This window comes from Dufourea novaeangliae, unplaced genomic scaffold (assembly GCF_001272555.1).
Source record: "Dufourea novaeangliae isolate 0120121106 unplaced genomic scaffold, ASM127255v1 scaffold81, whole genome shotgun sequence".
NCBI lineage: Eukaryota > Metazoa > Arthropoda > Insecta > Hymenoptera > Halictidae > Dufourea > Dufourea novaeangliae.
The window spans coordinates 260,617-278,230 of NW_015373973.1; the positions used below are offsets into that span (position 1 = coordinate 260,617).

Genomic DNA, 17,614 nt, shown 5'->3' on the forward strand with positions numbered 1-17,614 from the left:
AACCATACCCGTAAATACAGAAAAATTGAAAAACGAGTGTAACTTACATTGCATATCAGAAAGGAATTGCGTAATTAATAGAATATCAGGAGTATGTAGAATAGCATGCATGTTCCTAGTTCACCGAGTATACATATGTATATTATTCCATAGCGTTACATTTCTTAAACGTTGATAGTATCACATAAATGCAAGAAACTCGTGCATTTCGTGCCGTCAAACCGTCAAATCACACTGGCATCATACACGATACGAACGAAGTATGTATACAGTACATTCTGTTCTTGCTAATCATGGACCTAAGATCGATGTTGTTAATGCCAAAATCTAGAACTTTGACAAAAAGCGCGGGAAACGATTCAGGGAACTAAATCAAGAGTTCTAGATTTAGTTCCCATTTCCGTCACCAAATGGTTACCATAAATCGAGCAATTTCTCGATATTTCAGTTTTCCCGCCATTTTTAGAATTCTAAAAACCGCGGAAAACCTGAAAAATGAAGATTGTACCTATATATTGTACCTGGATTAAAAATTCTCTCATTTAGTGCAGAATCGGTATTTCAGGACATAGGACATGAGGTCCCGTGAGATGTAATGTACCAAATGATACATATATAGATCCATCATACGTATATTTCGTCTGTGCCTGCTAAGGCCTACAGCGCCTATATATAGCCAATTCATGCTTGTTTCTGCTTGTTTCGTGAACCATCGTGAACTCAGTCTGACTCAACTGTCGTGAATGTGCTCATTGGTGCTCGTTGACTATCGTTAATGATCGTTAACGTGAGTACATAGCACGGAATGTTAGGTTACGTTCTGCGCACTGCGTTCAACGACGACCAATGTGGACCAATATTATTTTGCGCGTTCATTCTGCAGTGCTGATCACCTTTAAGCGAAGATCAAACTAGGATCGATCATGGATCCAACGGAGGATTGGAGTGGAAATTGTCAGACGTCGTTGGACAATGCCACGCAGGAAACCGAACGCCACGAACCTAACCAAATTGTATCTGGATACTCGAAATTTGACGATTATGTTCAGGTACGTTGCTATCGAAACGATTCACTTTGAAAAATCTACTATAAATTCCATCAGTTCGATACGAATTACATGTTGTCTTCTTTCAGGATGCATTCGACGCTATACGAGCTGGAATTAAGGCTGCCAATAGTTTACCAATTGAATCAAATTATAATTATTACTCGTGCTTTCCCAGCTTTCTTGCTGCCAAAGACAGAAATGTCACTTTGTTATTAAGCGTTATGCAGCACACCCTGGGCACAGCAGGTATTAAGAGCAATGTTTTCAATCGTGATACAGAAGAAAAGTTTGACCTTCTACTGGAAACAAACGATATACTTTTAGACAGAGCTGTAAGTCTTTTTCAATTGTGTAACAAGTTTTCAGTACGCAGTGTTTGTGACTAATTCGAAATATTACTTATCGCAGAACGCATTGATGGACGAGGAATCTGGTATTTCCAAAAATTCGGAAGTAGAACTAGTAGTAACACAGGCAAGAAAACAAACGATTAATGGCAGTTGGAACAAGCGGGCTTCTAGAGAATCCCAAACGACCGACAGCGTACAACCTGTTCGTTTACTCGCTGGTAAAAATGTTCAGAGACCGCAGTTAATGTTCAAGGACAAAATCGATAACAGTTCGAAACCTTGGTGTCCTAGGATTAAAGACAAACCAAATTCGTTAAAACCACTAGCGATTTATCTAGAAGAGGGCGAGAACGGAGAAACTTTCAATCATCCGTATGAATACGAATTGGACATGTTTAAAGTTTCTGATAGTCAACTAAAAAAATCTGAACCGACAAAATATAAACTTCTGGAGCAAACGCCATTGATAACAATCGAAAATCCATCCGACATGAAATTGCTATTAGAAGATCTGAAACGGTATAAGGAAATTGCTGTGGATTTAGAACATCATTCCTACAGAACTTTTCAAGGAATAACTTGTTTAATGCAAATATCGACGGGAGATACGGATTATATAGTCGATACATTGTCGTTGCGGTCTGAACTTCATGAGTTGAACGAAATTTTCACAAAGCCGACAATTTTAAAAGTGTTTCACGGCGCAGATTTGGATATTCAGTGGCTCCAACGTGACTTATCTCTGTACGTCGTAAATATGTTTGACACGCATCAAGCCGCGAAACAACTCAATCTGCCTTATTTGAGTTTGGCGTATTTGTTGAAACACTATTGTAATATAGATCCAAACAAACATTTCCAATTGGCTGATTGGCGAATAAGGCCTTTACCAGAAGAACTTCAAAAATACGCCAGAGAGGATACGCATTACTTATTGTACATAAAAGATATATTGAGGAATGCTTTGATAGATGCTGCCAATGGGCAGACTAACATTTTGAAAGCGGTTTATGACAGAAGTATAGACATATGTAGAAAAACTTATGTAAAACCTGTATGGACGGAGGAAAGTTGCATGAATTTGTACAGAAAGAGTCAAAAAATGTTCAATAATAAACAGCTTTACGCTTTAAGAGAATTACACAAGTGGAGGGACTTGACAGCCAGAGAAGAAGACGATAGTACTGCTTATGTTTTACCGAATCACATGCTCTTGAACATAGCCGAAACGTTACCTCGTGAAATGCAAGGAATTCTTGCATGTTGTAATCCTATTCCTCCCTTGGTTCGTCAAAATCTACTAAAGTTACACAAAATCGTACTGAAGGCTCGAGAACAGCCGCTTATCAAACCAATCCTCGAAGATCTCAGACAAAGGTTAACTCAGAGGAATAATATTACAAATTCGGAAGCTTGGATGTATTCTCCACATGATATTCCAAGCGGCATGGAAGCAAGGGCTGATTTACCATGTTTATTAGACAAAAATACTTTATCGGAAACATTAGTATCAAAGACTGTGGTGGAACATTCGGTTACAGTGTTCGATAGTCCAGTCACATCTGAGGTAAAGTGAAAATTGTAAGCGGTAGAGCGTGGCAATGGTCGTAGTTTACGTTTCGGTTAAAGAATTAAGTACATATCGCTACAACGTTAGTCATTGCAATTTTTTGTATCTTATTTCAGGATGAAGGAATGGCAAATGAGGGCGAGCAACAGAATGTTAGGAAGAAAAAGTTTGTATTTGTTAGTCCATTTGAACAATATAAACGTGTTATACCCATGGTAGCGCAACAGGAAGCTTGGGAAAGGGAAAGACAGAAGCAGTATGAAGAACAGGAGTTAAATAAAATCAAGAAAGACGAAGAAGAATTAGCGAAAAGTAAAGGCAGAGTTCACGAACATTTCAAACAAGTTTCTCAGGGTATAGTAGCAGAAAGTGTGACTACACTTCCAAAGAAACCAGTTCAAGTTCCTTTGGTTCAAATGCACGGTCGAAAAAGGAAAAGGGATTCAAATATTAGGAAGCAAAGTGAAACGCAAAAGAAGACTAATGATAATTTACTAACACCAGTTCCATCATTGGGAACCATAAGTACGCGCAGTGTTAAAAATGAATTGGAAGTCGAGGAATGTTCAACAAGGGAACAGAGGACGGATGAAAGTTTAGCCAGAATTCAAGCACAATTTGAAGACGATGATACCACGAAATCAATTCGGTGAGAACACACTATATTTATATCATTCAGTTAACCGTAATTGTTTCTTTCCTAAATGTATTTTCAGAGAAAGGAAAAAAGGGGACAAAAAGCGCATGATTAAAGAACTAGCGCAGAAAGGTTTAATGCCATCGAGAACATTTGATTACAAACAGGTAGATTTTAATAGCTTCCAAGGAGGGAGTGCAAACATGTCGAAGCAAGCGAACTTTCAACAAACAATGGTAAGACAATGTATGTTGTTTACAATAATATGAAAAATAAAGAAAACTAACATATCGTTGTTTACATTTGTAGACAAAGCAGACAGATAAAAGACGAAAGCGAAAGAAGCAAAAGTTGAATATATAGAGTGCAATAAATTGGAATTGCAGATTTATTGTAGTTATATAAACCTAGATATCATATACATACAAGATTATAATTTCTTTTGTATCATGTACAAATGACGTAAAATAATAACATGTGTTTCAAGATATATTGCTGCGTATATTTTACACGAAAATAAACCGGGTACTTCGGTATTAGAAGCAAGTATTTGTTTTAATTTTTGACGCATATTCTTGTACTCCATTATTTGAATCTTTCAAATTATACATGAGAGCATTGTATAAAAGTATGCCACAGAATGAATGAGAACAGAATCCATCTTGAAAAATTGTTTCGTTTGAACTTGGTGATGTAATCAGTGTTATCGAAACGTCATGTTTCGAACGCTTTTTTTTTTTTTCGTAAACTTCCGTTAGAAGATCGAATCGTGGAGTTATTTCTTTATGTAACCTGAAGTTGAACAGGGAAAATGATCTCTCTTGTAACGGTGTTAACTAAACTGTCTTTGCTTTCCACGGTACATAGTCATGTGTTTAATGGGAATACAAATACAAGCGTAAGTACTACTGGCGGAAATTCGTTGAACGCTAATAACGCGACTTTGTTGGACTTTATTTATACACGCTCCATTTCTTCGAGTTTTGTGGACACTCATATAGTATCTAAGTCCAATCAAGTTGATTGCTTTGGTCTGGGAAAAACAGTAGCCGCAACATTGGAGTTGTTTTTCATAAGTAAACCCAATGGAACGAATGCTCTGGATGTGCAATTTTTGCTGTCTTCGAGAAATCAGCCACAACGAGTTCAGGTGATGATTGGGAAACAGTTTGGTTTAGAGTGGACAGACTTTCAAGCTGAGCGAAAAACAGTCTTAATAGTGCACGGATTTCTATCGCATGGTGGAGAGTCATGGATTAGCGATATGGAAAAATCATTTCTCAAATGGGTGAGTGAAGTATATGTATACGTCTGTCATCGGTACTGCACGAGTTAAATAAGTAGATTTGATTATTCACACACGTTTCAGGGTGACGTTAACGTTGTGGTTGTAGACTGGAGCACGAGAGGAAATACTTGGAATTATTATAAAGCTGCAGTTAATACGAGAGTCGTGGGATATCAAATCGCAAGGTCCACAAATATTATATACTTTTATCCGTGGCATAAAAAGGTTTATAAGAGGTCGTTCCGCTATCTTTTCTTCGTTTGCTTGATTGTTGTTTTCTTTTTGTTTTTCTTTTCCTTAGCTTTTTCGAACATATAGAGAATGCGACGGTCGTTAAAAGCAATCCGAACGGTGGTAATTGGGGATCTTTACATTTAGTGGGTCACAGTCTTGGAGCACACATTTGTGGATTTGCCGCAAAACAGTTGAAAAGAAGGCAGAGTAAATGGATAGTCGAAAGAATAACAGGACTCGATCCTGCGCAACCATGTTTCAAAGATGCAGATTCCACCGTGAAACTTCACAAGTCCGACGCATTGTTTGTAGACGTCATACACACCAACGGCAAACTGCTTTCGGAGATTGGATTGGGTTTGCCGGAACCTATAGGTTGATATCACTTTGGTGCACGTAAATCGTATTCTTCGTTTCGACATATTTCTGATAAACCCCATCTTTATCAGGGCACGTTGATTTTTATCCCAACGGTGGCAAATGTCAGCCGGGTTGTATAAAAATAGACACTTCGTATTTCGACTATTTACCAATTCCCCTTCGAGGTAATGTGTCCACTTCTGAAATCGTTAGTTTTATTATGCTAATTTATTGCCTCGATAAGACTAAGAATAACGGGTTGTTTTCAGTTATCGACAAATCTATATGCAGCCATGGACGGTCGTACATCTATTTGACGGAATCTTTGATGTCAGACGTTAAACACAATTGTACTTTTTGGGCGCATCATTGGGATTTATCTTATAGAAATTTCATGAAAATAGCAGTGGAGCCCTGCAATAAAAATACCTGTACCGAAATGGGTATAAATTCGATAAATTATCCTCAGCGTGGAACATTTTTTGTTGCTACCTCTAATTCTATACCGTTCTGCGGTAAGTTACACCGGCGGAAAGAGACGCATACATTTATGGATGGTATCTTCTTTTTCTAAACGGTGTTACATTTTCCTTTTTCAGTTAACAGCACTCGCGCGATCGACGAAGTAGTAATTCAGCTGAAGAGGGATAATGAGAACGAGCTCAACGACTGAGATTTATCGATGAATCGACAGTACGTGTATTATCCATTTATAAATACATGTGTCTTACTTTCAATAGACATTACATGTTATGCTATGCGGAAATTATTGTTACATTTCAAAAGCTATTTACAAGTTGATTCGGAAAAGGATTTATGTACATTTTACGGTACCACGTTTCATACGCGATAGACTAATCGCAAGAAAATATCTTTAGATATCGCAAAAGTAAAAAAAAACCGTTAATCTATTTTGTCTCGTCAATTCTCTTATAGATAGGTATACGTAGATTATAGCATAGTGACTCGGATCAAGTATTTTAACGTAAAAATAGTGTCGTGTCGCAGTTTTCTACTTTCAATTACATACTATTATAAATTAGTTGTAAATTACAAGACGTGAGTCCTAAGAAACACAGGAAATAATAATACTTCGTTGTATAAATATCTTCTGAATTAATTAATTAATAAATTAGTTGATCGTCCGAGTAAAAATATATTTTATACTTGTTTATCTTTTTTAACAAGTCCGACGTGTTTTTTGCACGGTGATTAAGCATGCTATTATTGGCACTTGAGTAACGCGTATGTATCTAGAAAGAAGTATGTCTCTTTTTGTATAATCGCGATAAAGTTGTGCGAATCACAATACGTATATGTATAATTCTCTAGATTTTATTCGATCCCCAGGGCGCAATCGTAACTACGAAAATTACTTGTTCGGCGCCAACCCGAAAAAAAGCCTGGTCTTTCGAAGTCGCGCGTGAATGAAATTTAAGTGGAAAACGAAAGAAAATGTAACCTAAACAGTCGAGGTTAACGTTTGAAGAAACGTGTCACACTTGAGATTCAAGTGTGCTTTGGTAGCTTTCCGATCGACTCGATCGCATTCTTTTACCGTCGTTCGGTTGGCGAATTCATCGAATCGCAACAACTTAACTACACAATTGATGTTCGATTGCGACTCGTACGATTCTTTCTCTTTATACAGTTCTTTTTCCGGTCGAGAAAAATAAGAGAACTAAAAAGCTCCGTAACGGATCAATGAATAACCTGTACATAAGTGGCTGGAAATATACCAGTTCGTCCTCTGCACTCGCCTATCCACCACCCGTCCGGTTGTTTCTGATGCACCGTTATCAAGTCTCCGGGGCTTAAGCTGAGCTCGTCGTTTAGATTCGCCGAGTACTGATAGATCGCTCTACACTGTTCCGCCGAGCTGTCGATTTTACTGGCAGTCTCGGCGCCGTCGACCTCTTGATTGTTATTGTCCTCGGAATGGCTGCTAAATTCGTCGAAGTCGCTGAAATCATCCTCGTCGGGTGGATTCTCCGAGTTCCCATCGCCGGCTGTTCGATCGGCCCAATGACGACTCTCGGTCTCGTGATCCTTCGCGAGATGAACTTCGATTTCGTCCTCGTCGTCCTGAAACTCAAACGATTCGTTCTTTGCCCAAGAAGGAACCTGAAACGAGATCGACGTCGTTTGTTTATCCGGCACGATTCTCACGGAACATGTATATATTGTAGTATACGTATGTATACCCGAGAATAGGTTCGCGCGCGTTCTCACCTTAAGGACGCTCTGCTGCAGTCCCTGCTTGTCTCTCGAAACCAAAATGTGGTCCGCCAAGGGATGCTTGGCTCGTTTACTACCTTCCACTTCCGCCAACGTTCCACCGACTTTATACCTCGCTGCCTCTAGGTACAACAACATGGAGCGCATCTAAAAAGGCACAGAGAGCGAAGCGAAACAATAGGTTAAGATAAAGCGTGGTGGTATCACGTGCGTAGTACGCGAGGGAGAAATAACGGAGAAACGTAGACACGGGAACGTACGTGATGCAATTTATCCGTCACGTTCTGCGTACTCTCGTCCGCGGCGAACGCCGGCGTTGCGACGAAAGCTCTGTGAAGCGTTTCCAGACCCTCCCTTCCGCGTCTTTCTCGTTCCAGATCCTGCCTAATCAAATGAAGAACTCTGACCAATGCTTGCTTTCGACGTTCCCTGTTCATCGCGAGAGTAACATGCTCGGCATAAAAGTCCGGCAGCAGTTGCTCGGAACTACATCCCTCGTTACTCTCCACTCTGCGCGTAAGATTCTTCAGGATCTCGATGTCCTGAGGCACGTTGCAGTTACGCGCAGGTCCCACCAAACGGTCCGCGCTCTGCAAGATTAGAAAAAGTGAAGATCTCTGGTGGAATCGAGTGATCGGACGGGACGTACGAACGTTGATACCTGTTGCAGACGGGGAGCGAGAGCTTGCAGGTGCGCCAAGTAAACGTTCGCTAGATCCTTCAGAGCGCTTAATCGTTCCTCTTCGAGAAGTTCCATCTGCTTGGCTCCTTTTCTCACCGTGCTTTCGTATTCGAGCCTGGCTCTCTCGGCTCTCACGCTCACCGTGTAAAACTCCGTATCCGCCCTACGGGACGAGTCCTCGGCCTTTCTCCTCCTCGCCTCGAGCTTGCTCGCCTCCTTCTCCGTCATATGATGGTTCGACGATTTGTTGTTGCTCTGTTGGCTCTGGCTGATCGATTGTAACCTCGCCAGGTCCTGCAGCCTCTCGTTCTCCCGGGCACAGGCGAAACTTTGCTTTTTAGTTTTTGCCGCGATGTTCCGCCACTCGTGGAGAGATTTTCCAGCCTTGTCAACGGAATTCTCGATGGATTTCCGCGAGCGTCCCTGAGCCTCCGCTACTCCCACCTACGAATACGCGAACGCCTCGTTAACGCCTCTTTGTCTCTAACAAGGCGATTTCGCCTAGCCTTCGGCCTAACTCCGTGGTACGCGTACGATCCGTGTCTCTATCGTTTGATCGCTAAACGATGCTAAAACCATCGAGACACCACGTCTCAACGTAACCTTTCAACGGACTAACAGAACACTGCTTCGGAGGGTAGAGCTGTTTTTTGCGAGACGATGCATCATCGTCGTTCCCCTAGAATCTAGTAGATATATTCGCTAGAAGGAACGAGGCATTCAACTCACTCGGAGCGGTTTGGCGAGCTGCTCGCTGAGCGTGATGCTCCACACTCTGTGGGCTTCCGCGGCAGCCTCCATCTCCTCGCCGACGCATCTCCATGCCTCGTTCACGCCTCCGTTGCTGTTTCCACCTGCGTTACGAAACAACACCGCCAACGTCAATTGGAACAATCAAAGAAGAGACCAAAGACTTTTACTTTAAGAGTCCTCCGCGTACCTTGATCCTTCGCGCACGCTTTCGTTAACTTGCTACTCAACTTGCTGAGTCCTTTGGCATAGGTTGCTTCCAATTCCGCCCTGAAAGATGAAAAAGCAACGAGTACTCGTGAGTGGCCCCGACGGAAGATGGTGTTTCCCAGGTCTCGTCGACAAGATATAAATGACATAATATATTGCTAAACTATTTTACAATCGTACGAATGGTTTCGAAAATGCTCTATCCGTTTTGTGATAACTATTGTTAGAGAGAGAGAGAGAGAGAGAGAGAGAAGGCGAAAAATGTTTATCGATATCGTGCGATTGCTTGGCGAAGCAAACGAACAGTATTGTCAATGTCTCTGCGCGAAGCGTCCCGGGCCTCGTAGACGTTGCTCGCGATTTTCACCGAGATTAAATCTAGAGGACCGTTTTCAGTCGTATCATTTCAGTAACACGTGTAACTAGACGCATCACTTATCAATTTACTCTTTGAAAGAAATGTATCCTACGAAACGTCCAAGCGAAGGATCGAATCGCGCGTAGTTACCTTTCGTGAAGAATCGACGCCAGTTCCTTGCAGAAATCACCACCCTGTTTCACGTACCTCCGGACATCCTCGAATCCACCTTGTCCTCCCTGCAAGCAGAAAGCAATACGTATCGGTAAACGTTTCTCTTCGTTCCTCTACTTTCGACAAGAAACTGTCTTCTCGGAGAGGCGACTCGTTCTACGGTTGAATAATCGTGGTGCTTAAGGGGAACGCAGCCAGAAAATAGCGGTAACCACGCATCGTGGATCGTGGCTCGCGAGATGCAGCATTTTAAATGTCTCGCGCGAGTAAATTACGACGCTTTCTTTCACCGGTTCGTCCGTGCTGGCTTCGATGATGCCGCCGGTTTTTTTTTTTTCGCAGACGCATGGCCCGGGAAAAAAAAGAAATTTACGCCTAGGATATACATACATATGTACGTATCTGTGCTTCCGTTTCAGCGGTATTTCTATTCGCTTTGTTCGAATGTCAACAGCGCCGATTTACGAGCAGGGATTAGTCGATTTACAACCGCCTCGAGTGTCGGGGTGAAGGAAAGAAAATTCAATGTTACGACGTTTCTTCGTATATAGTATATAACGTCGATCGACGTTAATTTCCCGTGTAAGTACATACGTACACCTTTCATCGTGTCTTCGGGAGCCACGGGAGCCGGTAAACGAGTTAACCGAATCAATTTCCCACGATAACGCGGGTCTTCGTACGCTCGTGAACGATGCCCACGACCAGACACACTTTCTCGAGCGCTATTCATTTCTTTCGAACGTAGATTTGAAAGTCGCAAGAAAGCACAGCCAACATTCGTAAACTCGTCGATCGGCAAAATTAACTCGGAACGATAGATTTCTTGAGAAAAGGATACAGAACGGCGACGGCTACCGTGATACGCAATGTCGGTAATTTCGAATTTAGTATCGATCGACGCGTTACCTTTGAAATTCAACGCGACCCAAACGATCCTATCGTTGTTCCTTTCGCAAACGACGTTTTCACTTTCAGGTTTTATCTACTGTTTCAAAGATGCACACAAAAAACGCACGCGTCACTGGACGTACAACTTATACCGTGTTGCAATTATACGGGTGCGTGTAATACCAGAGCTGGTGCCTCGAGTAGTCTTTTGCATCTTACGCAATATATGTACCATGCTATCGTAACTGAAGTCCAAGCAGTGTTTTTTCAATAGAACAATGTCGAGCGACGCACGCTATGTGCCGTCGCTGGTCTGCATCGCGCGTACAGAATACGATAAAATTAACGATAATAATAGTGGCTGTTTCTGTCGAGTAAACAAAAAGTCGGGTCGCGTGCTCGAAGGAGAGTAACGGTCGAGCGAGACTACATAGAAAGTATAATCTTTGAAAATTCATTGCCCGCTGCGCTCCGTCGCGTTTCTACCGTAGGAAATTGTATTAGAATCTTATTTATTTAGCTGGGCTTTCCAATTACAGGTTGTAACGCAAAGCGATCGCGGCAGGCATCGTTGATCGAAACGTTAATTGTAAATATGCGCGTCGCGTGAAAATTAGAACCGGTATTCGTGGTAAGTAAACCGGTCACCGGTAGACTTAAAAAATCGTTCGTTTTTGCTTCTCGGGAGAGATACGACATCTGGATTTTCCTGTGTGTTACGACGGCGTGTGTCTTGGTATCCGAAAGAATTTTTTCGGATAACAACCGGATCGAAGGAAACGTATCGAAAATGTCATGGATCGGTGTTACGCACGAATTCAACCTTACGCGTGGCTTTCGTAAAATTGTCACTCGAGCGGGAAACTTTCCATCCGCAGGGAACTTTGCGTTTCCAATGCGTAACGAGTTTGATTCTTCTTTTTAGTTTGCACACGAGAGCGACGCGATGGCGATTCAATCTTGCGATTCAGTGAAAACGAAACAATACGAGAATACTTACGTTTCGCTATGAATCGATGGAGAAACATTCGACACGTGTCTTTCAATGAAACGCAACGATATCACGATGTTTGTCATGATATCGACGGTTGCAAAAGCGATAAGAGAAACGATTGTTTACCGTGGCAGTCATTCGTGATGACTCCTCGATCGTTTCCCTGTCCGATGATTGAAAGATTAATCGAGTATCGGCCGGCTCGAGAGTAAAGATCAACTTTCTCGATCGACGATCCACTCGCATCGTCGAGTTTTCTGCGCGCGATTCGAAATCAAACGTTTCGAAACGAATGTTTAGGTCGAGTTAACGCGTTCGCGTCTAACGAAACTGGATACGCAGAAATAAATTGTTCCGACGGTGCAACGATGTCGAAACACGTGGAAGCAAAAGGTTAATTGATACGTATCGGGTTGGATATTATGATTACGATAGGACGGTCGCGGAACAAATGGGGCTGGCGCTCGCAACAGGTGGTGCGCCGCACCGTCACGTATATCTATACCTACACCTCGTGTATACGTATGTATGTACGTGTACCGTGTGTCGCGCTCCTGTAGAGCTTCCTACGTTCGCCGCGTACGATATCTTTTAAAAGATGCATTCGGTGTAGGGCTTCTGACTCGTATTAAAATTGAATTAAATAGACTTCGATGAGAAAAGTCGAACGAAAGTAAAGTTCGTCGAAAGATTGGAAAAACCATTATCGTACGAGCGATGCAAACTTGGCCTTAACGTATTCGAAACAGGTTTGAAAGTTCGTTGGATTTTTTGATATACGTACGCAGACTCGATTAAAAGTTGTCAGAGGTCGAGTGTCAAAATAACTCGAATGTCGCGAGAGAAGAACTCTCTCGACGCTGTCAAGATCGCGATGGTCTACGGCGCGGCGTTCTCGAGAATTCCGAGATTCGACGAAAGTCGAAACGATCCGAGAACGTTGTTGGATCAGGATGCGCGCGATGCGGCGTGGCTCTTCCTTTCCCTTTTACCTTTCTCGACTTCCTCGAGACTGGGTTCACGGGGGACACGGTGAAATCGCGGAGGTCGCCGGTACGTACTATCGCTATACCGTAATTAACATTAACGCGGTACGCGTTGGATTCCCTCCTCTCCGATCGCTCTTCGCTTTCCTTTGTACGCTAAATTTTTCACGCGTTGCTCTCGCCCGGCGTCATAATTTCTACGATTACCTTTTTATGTTTCGTTCGCCACGCGAGTCTCGATAATCGTCGGTGAAACGAATCGGCAACGGACGCAAGCTAAAATCCTAGCTAGACTCGTTTGCCGGCTTTTGAGAATAACTAACTACCTGTGTTCCTCGACGAGAAAGCAGTACCCTGCGCGCCAACGGTATTTATGAAAATACATAAGAAGGCATCGTGGCGCCGTTTAACCAAGAACAGAGGGAGTTTGCGTAAAGACAAACACGGTGTTACGCTCGAATACAGAACTCGACGAGATGCGTCGTTGGCTGACGACGCGATAGATAATTACAGCCATGGAACAAACGATAACTGGCATTTCGACGCACGCGAAACACGTTGCGTCACTAGCCATGAAACCATTATGGAAAACGAATCGTCGCGCGATAGCCACGAAAACAATCTATTCGAAAGTTTGCAGGGAACTACTTATGTTTTTACGGGATTCCTACGTTTAATTTTTCGTCGAGAACCGAACAAGAATAGGTGTACGAACGCGTTTCAGATTCGGCGAGTTCGCTGTAAAGGCAAACTTGCGTTTCGCAAACGAGAGAAAGATGTTTGTACTTTTATCGCCCGAAGGAAGTGACGGCACCGAATTCGAAACTCGTTCGCGAAGACCGCGCGGAAAGGCACGAGTACAACGCGAAACAAAGTCGGTTATTTTCTCCGCTCAACTTTCCCACACTTTCCATGCTTTGATCGTAGCTCGAAACACTCGAAACGTTAACGTCCAACTTATATTCACCGTCCGTGTGTCTACCGGTACTTTGTTCGAATACAGGCAGGTATGTATGTGTCTAAAAAATGAATGCGCCAACGGCTGTTCAGGACCTTATCGGTGTATCGCGATCGACTATGTACATACGTTAATATGTATTATGTAGTTTGGTGCGTGATCTTCTCGCGCAAAGGCCGCGAGGGAGCTCTGACCGTGTCGACCGAGCGCAGAACCGATCAGAAGGGTGTCTCGCCGACGTGAATCGAACGAATTCGAGCGAAGAATGATACTGTCGAGGGCGACCGGTAGTCGCGAGAAACACGAGTAAAAATGAGTTGTTCGATTTAAACGCACAGCCGGCGTAATTGCGCGCAACGGGTGGCGCAACGAAAGGAAACGTCGCGCGGAGCGGAGCGAAACAAAACGATTCTAGTATACCTCGTCGGTCTCGTGAACGTGAAGTAGATGAGTGGAGGCCATTAACCCTCTGATTGACCCCAGCATTCTCTTCTTAATCAGGCCAGCTTTTCGAGCACGATCCTTGGTCTCGGGTCCCGCCACTCCCGCCGCGGTTGCATCGTCTACCTCCTCGTTTTCTGTGTCGGAACAGGGTTTATTCGTGCCTGGGGAAACCGGAGTAGCGACGACACGTTCGTTGGTCTCGTCGTCGGAAAAAAGCTCGACATCGTCGCAGCTGCCTGTTATTTCTCTCGAGCCAAATGTATTCGTGTTCGTGTTCCTCTCAGCCGCACGCGTCGCGTTCTCCTCCGCGACAGAGGTCAGACCGAACTCCTCGACCCTGGTGATCGATCCCAACTCCCCTGTCCTCGCCTTGGTGAGATCGTAAGACGCGTGCTTACCGATTTTGCCGGTGGAGATGCTCGGGACACGGGCCTCGCCCCCGAGGGCACCGACTGCTTGCAGCCTCGCATGCTTGTTCACCACCTCGTTGATTCTCGAGGTCTCCTCGCGCAGCCAGCATCTCATTTTCTCCCATGCTTTCCCGAATCGGTGTTTCTGCAACTACGCGCGGCGCGATACCGATGAGTTCACGCGACGGCGGTATCGATCGGTTGCCATCGATCCGTGCGAGAACGCGACGCGAACACGGCGATAGACATTTCGACTGTTACTCTAGACGTAGACATTCGAACGAATCCGAAAACGAAAAATATTAAATCACCAAAGACGCGAAGAAGGGTTTTCGCTGCTATCGCCGTGTCCGATTCGATCGTGGTCGCTGAACGATCGGTGTGATTCGGGGCTAAATCGTGTGTCCACGATGTAGGTAGGTATTGTATTAAGATCGAGTACCTTCGAGCGTCCGATCCGACGAGTCGCCACGCTCGAAAGAGCGAAACCCGACATAGAAGCGATTCCCGCGTCGTATTCGTCGTTATCCGAGGTGCCGTAACTTTTTCTACCTGATTTCAACGATCTGACCGATCGTTTCCTCCGGTCGTCTCGGTCCTTTGTTTCGGCGGCCGAATCGATTTTCGAGATCATCGTCATTGTCGTCGTTTGTCCGATTACTTTCTCCAACGCGATAACTCGATCGGACGTACCGTCTAATGTAGCCGCTGACCCTGTCGGCGAATCGCTCGCGTTTCCGTGCGTCTCGTTCCGTACGAGTGCCGATTCCGCGTCGAATTCCTCCCGGATCGTGCCGTGAATTTCGTTACCACCGCTCGTCGTCGCATCTGCCTCGCCGGGACTTTCTACTACTTTCTCGGTTTCGATTTCGATTTCAGTTTCCTCGGGAACGCACGATTTCGAATTTCTCGGAAAATCGTACAGCTGACTTTGATCGTCGTCGTTCGTCCGCGTTTCGTTCGCGTTCGTGTTCGCGGTTGCGGCCCCGCCTGTCGCGGATTCATCGGAATCGGTGGTTCGGAGTTTCTCGTCCGCGTGTAAGAAACTGAACTCGATGGTCGGCACTCCGTCCTCGTCGGTTTTCACCGAAGAGACCGCGGTCAATTCCACGGTGTTTCTGTGCCGTTTCTCCTTGTCTCTGGGTTTGCTCTGCTCCAAGCTTTTCCCGTCGGAAAGATCGACGTTCGGCGGTTCGTTGTACTCTCTCCGGAGGCTTCTCGAGACCTCCTCGTTCTTCCGATAGAATCGTTCTTCTTTCGCGCCGGTCGCGATAACTTCCATCCTAGGATCGCCGGTTTTCTCGGGCTCGTCGATTTTCGTTACGTCCGAAAAGTCGCGACAGTGAATTATCACTGGCACCGGAACGTCGTACCAGATCGTGGACGAATTGTTGTCGTTAGCGCTGGGAACGGTCGACAACGACAAATTTTTCCCGGACTTGAAGGAAGCCCACGCGTGTCTCACCTCGTCCATTTTTCTCGCTCCGTGCGTATCTTCTTCATTGGTTCACCGTATCGTATTTTCCCGACGATTCCAACCAATTAGCGCCGCGAAATTAAAATAAACTAGACGACTTTCCCGATACCTACCTGTATGCTTGTACGCATGTTACGTATTTCGTTACCGATAGCGTCGCACGCTTATCGCTACGTATCGTGCCTACGCACATACCTCTAGGCACTTGTCTCTCCGCGAGGTTACGTTCACTTATCTTCGTGTAGATATTCACGAAACGTACTCCTTGTTTCACGAAGAAACGGACGAACCTTTCTGTTCTTACGACCGAGTACAGGTCGGACCGTCTGCCAGTAACGAGTTTGTAAACGATCCGAGTAGACTAACGTCGATAGGGTCACGCATTTCGTATCCTGCAGGAACGTCTCTTGTTCGTTTCGGTGCGAAGACGCTTCGTCGTAGACAACGTCAACGACGTGTTTATATTTCCATGATTTCGCCGCGATTCGCCTTTCGATCGCAGACGATCAACACCCGACACGGTGATTGCCTCGTTGCGGTGACTGCGATCCGTTCTCGAGTTTGAACGAATATTAAGAATCGTCTATCGAATTCGTGGACACGTGTCAACACGCCTGCGAGTGGTGAGTTCGCGACTGCACGGAGGAGACAGACCGAGGTTCGACGAGCCGCTTCTCACCGTGACAAATTCCAAGGTGTCGTGTGACGAACGCGACGACACGAGCTAGATCGTCCCACGAACGTTCGAGTTCGAATGATACACCGATCACGGCCGCGCCGATTCACCGGAGGCTGTCGCTCAACTTCCGTGTCCCAATTACGCAATTTATCGTTTTTCCACATTCTCTCGTCCCTCCACCGGTTTGCTCCACCAGGTGGTCTGACTGGTTACCGCGTCACCCCCCGACGCGACGATCAGTCGAGTAACATCGTCTGTTTAGAAATTAACTCTCGTTTCATGATTCTACATTGGAAACGCGATCGAGATCGCGCGTGAAATAGCAGGTAGGCGTACAGTCGACCGCGTTTACTTGGTTCGTCGCGTGCAGCGTAAAGTATCGACTTAAAAAAGAGCTATCGAACGCGGACGCACGGTTTCCGACCGAACGATCGACCGTTCGCGAATTACTGGTCGTTTCGTCGACGGTTCCGCGCGACGACGATCCTCGCGCATCGCGAACTAAAGCGCGTTACCGCTTCAAGGTTAATTATCCGAGCGCGCTCGCAAGCAAACATGCACGATCGCCGTCGCGTTCGAACGGCATTGTTGCTTCTCGCGAGCGATATTCAACGGTCGAGAGATACTAGAACCGCGGAAACGAAACGAAACGAAACGGACGACACACGCTCCGTGAACCGTGATGCTCGTGCGGCGACGTTCCAGTCGTGACTGGATCCACGCTGGAAGCCGTATTATACAACACCGTCGAACAATTATATCCGTATTATGTTGCGTACACGCGTATTGCACAACCGGGCAAACGGTGCACCGTACCAACGGTACGCGTACGTACTTACTCGACAAAAATCGGACACGAGTGTTTCGCCTGGATA

The 17,614-nt window shown here is 44.8% G+C and overlaps 3 protein-coding genes across 3 annotated transcripts; 2 read left to right on the plus strand and 1 right to left on the minus strand.

Moving 5' to 3' along the window:
- Window positions 1-681: 681 nt before the first annotated feature.
- LOC107186867 (exosome component 10) lies at window positions 682-4,007 on the plus strand. The gene is made up of 6 exons (XM_015574819.1): window positions 682-1,049; window positions 1,136-1,381; window positions 1,458-2,966; window positions 3,086-3,618; window positions 3,686-3,842; window positions 3,916-4,007. Exons 1-6 carry the CDS (start codon window positions 924-926, stop codon window positions 3,967-3,969), a joined length of 2,625 nt encoding a protein of 874 aa, XP_015430305.1. The 5' UTR covers window positions 682-923; the 3' UTR covers window positions 3,970-4,007.
- Window positions 4,008-4,475: 468 nt separating this feature from the next.
- On the plus strand, window positions 4,476-6,183 carry LOC107186827 (pancreatic lipase-related protein 2-like). The gene is made up of 7 exons (XM_015574770.1): window positions 4,476-4,504; window positions 4,588-4,894; window positions 4,976-5,079; window positions 5,196-5,503; window positions 5,578-5,673; window positions 5,758-6,003; window positions 6,088-6,183. The coding sequence occupies exons 1-7, from the start codon at window positions 4,476-4,478 to the stop codon at window positions 6,159-6,161; spliced, it is 1,164 nt and encodes a 387-aa protein (XP_015430256.1). The 3' UTR covers window positions 6,162-6,183.
- A 29-nt stretch (window positions 6,184-6,212) lies between these two features.
- LOC107186932 lies at window positions 6,213-16,339 on the minus strand. The gene is made up of 9 exons (XM_015574905.1): window positions 15,026-16,339; window positions 14,150-14,734; window positions 9,877-9,965; window positions 9,349-9,428; window positions 9,138-9,262; window positions 8,388-8,852; window positions 7,987-8,316; window positions 7,721-7,873; window positions 6,213-7,612 (listed from the first exon to the last, which is right to left on the minus strand). The coding sequence occupies exons 1-9, from the start codon at window positions 16,055-16,057 to the stop codon at window positions 7,190-7,192; spliced, it is 3,282 nt and encodes a 1,093-aa protein (XP_015430391.1). The 5' UTR covers window positions 16,058-16,339; the 3' UTR covers window positions 6,213-7,189.
- Window positions 16,340-17,614: the final 1,275 nt, after the last annotated feature.

Coding starts and splice junctions, on each gene's coding strand:
- LOC107186932 (XM_015574905.1), bottom strand. CDS start 16,057: ATGGACGAGGTGAGACACGCGTGGGCTTCCTTCAAGTCCGGGAAAAAT. Junction 8,853..9,137: donor AGCTCGCCAAACCGCTCCGA/GTGAGTTGAATG, acceptor GCGTATTCGTAG/GTGGGAGTAGCGGAGGCTCA. Junction 7,874..7,986: donor TGACGGATAAATTGCATCAC/GTACGTTCCCGT, acceptor GTGCCTTTTTAG/ATGCGCTCCATGTTGTTGTA.
- LOC107186827 (XM_015574770.1), top strand. CDS start 4,476: ATGTGTTTAATGGGAATACAAATACAAGC. Junction 4,895..4,975: donor AAAAATCATTTCTCAAATGG/GTGAGTGAAGTA, acceptor CACACGTTTCAG/GGTGACGTTAACGTTGTGGT. Junction 5,504..5,577: donor GGGTTTGCCGGAACCTATAG/GTTGATATCACT, acceptor CATCTTTATCAG/GGCACGTTGATTTTTATCCC.
- LOC107186867 (XM_015574819.1), top strand. CDS start 924: ATGGATCCAACGGAGGATTGGAGTGGAAATTGTCAGACGTCGTTGGAC. Junction 2,967..3,085: donor ATAGTCCAGTCACATCTGAG/GTAAAGTGAAAA, acceptor ATCTTATTTCAG/GATGAAGGAATGGCAAATGA. Junction 3,619..3,685: donor GATACCACGAAATCAATTCG/GTGAGAACACAC, acceptor ATGTATTTTCAG/AGAAAGGAAAAAAGGGGACA.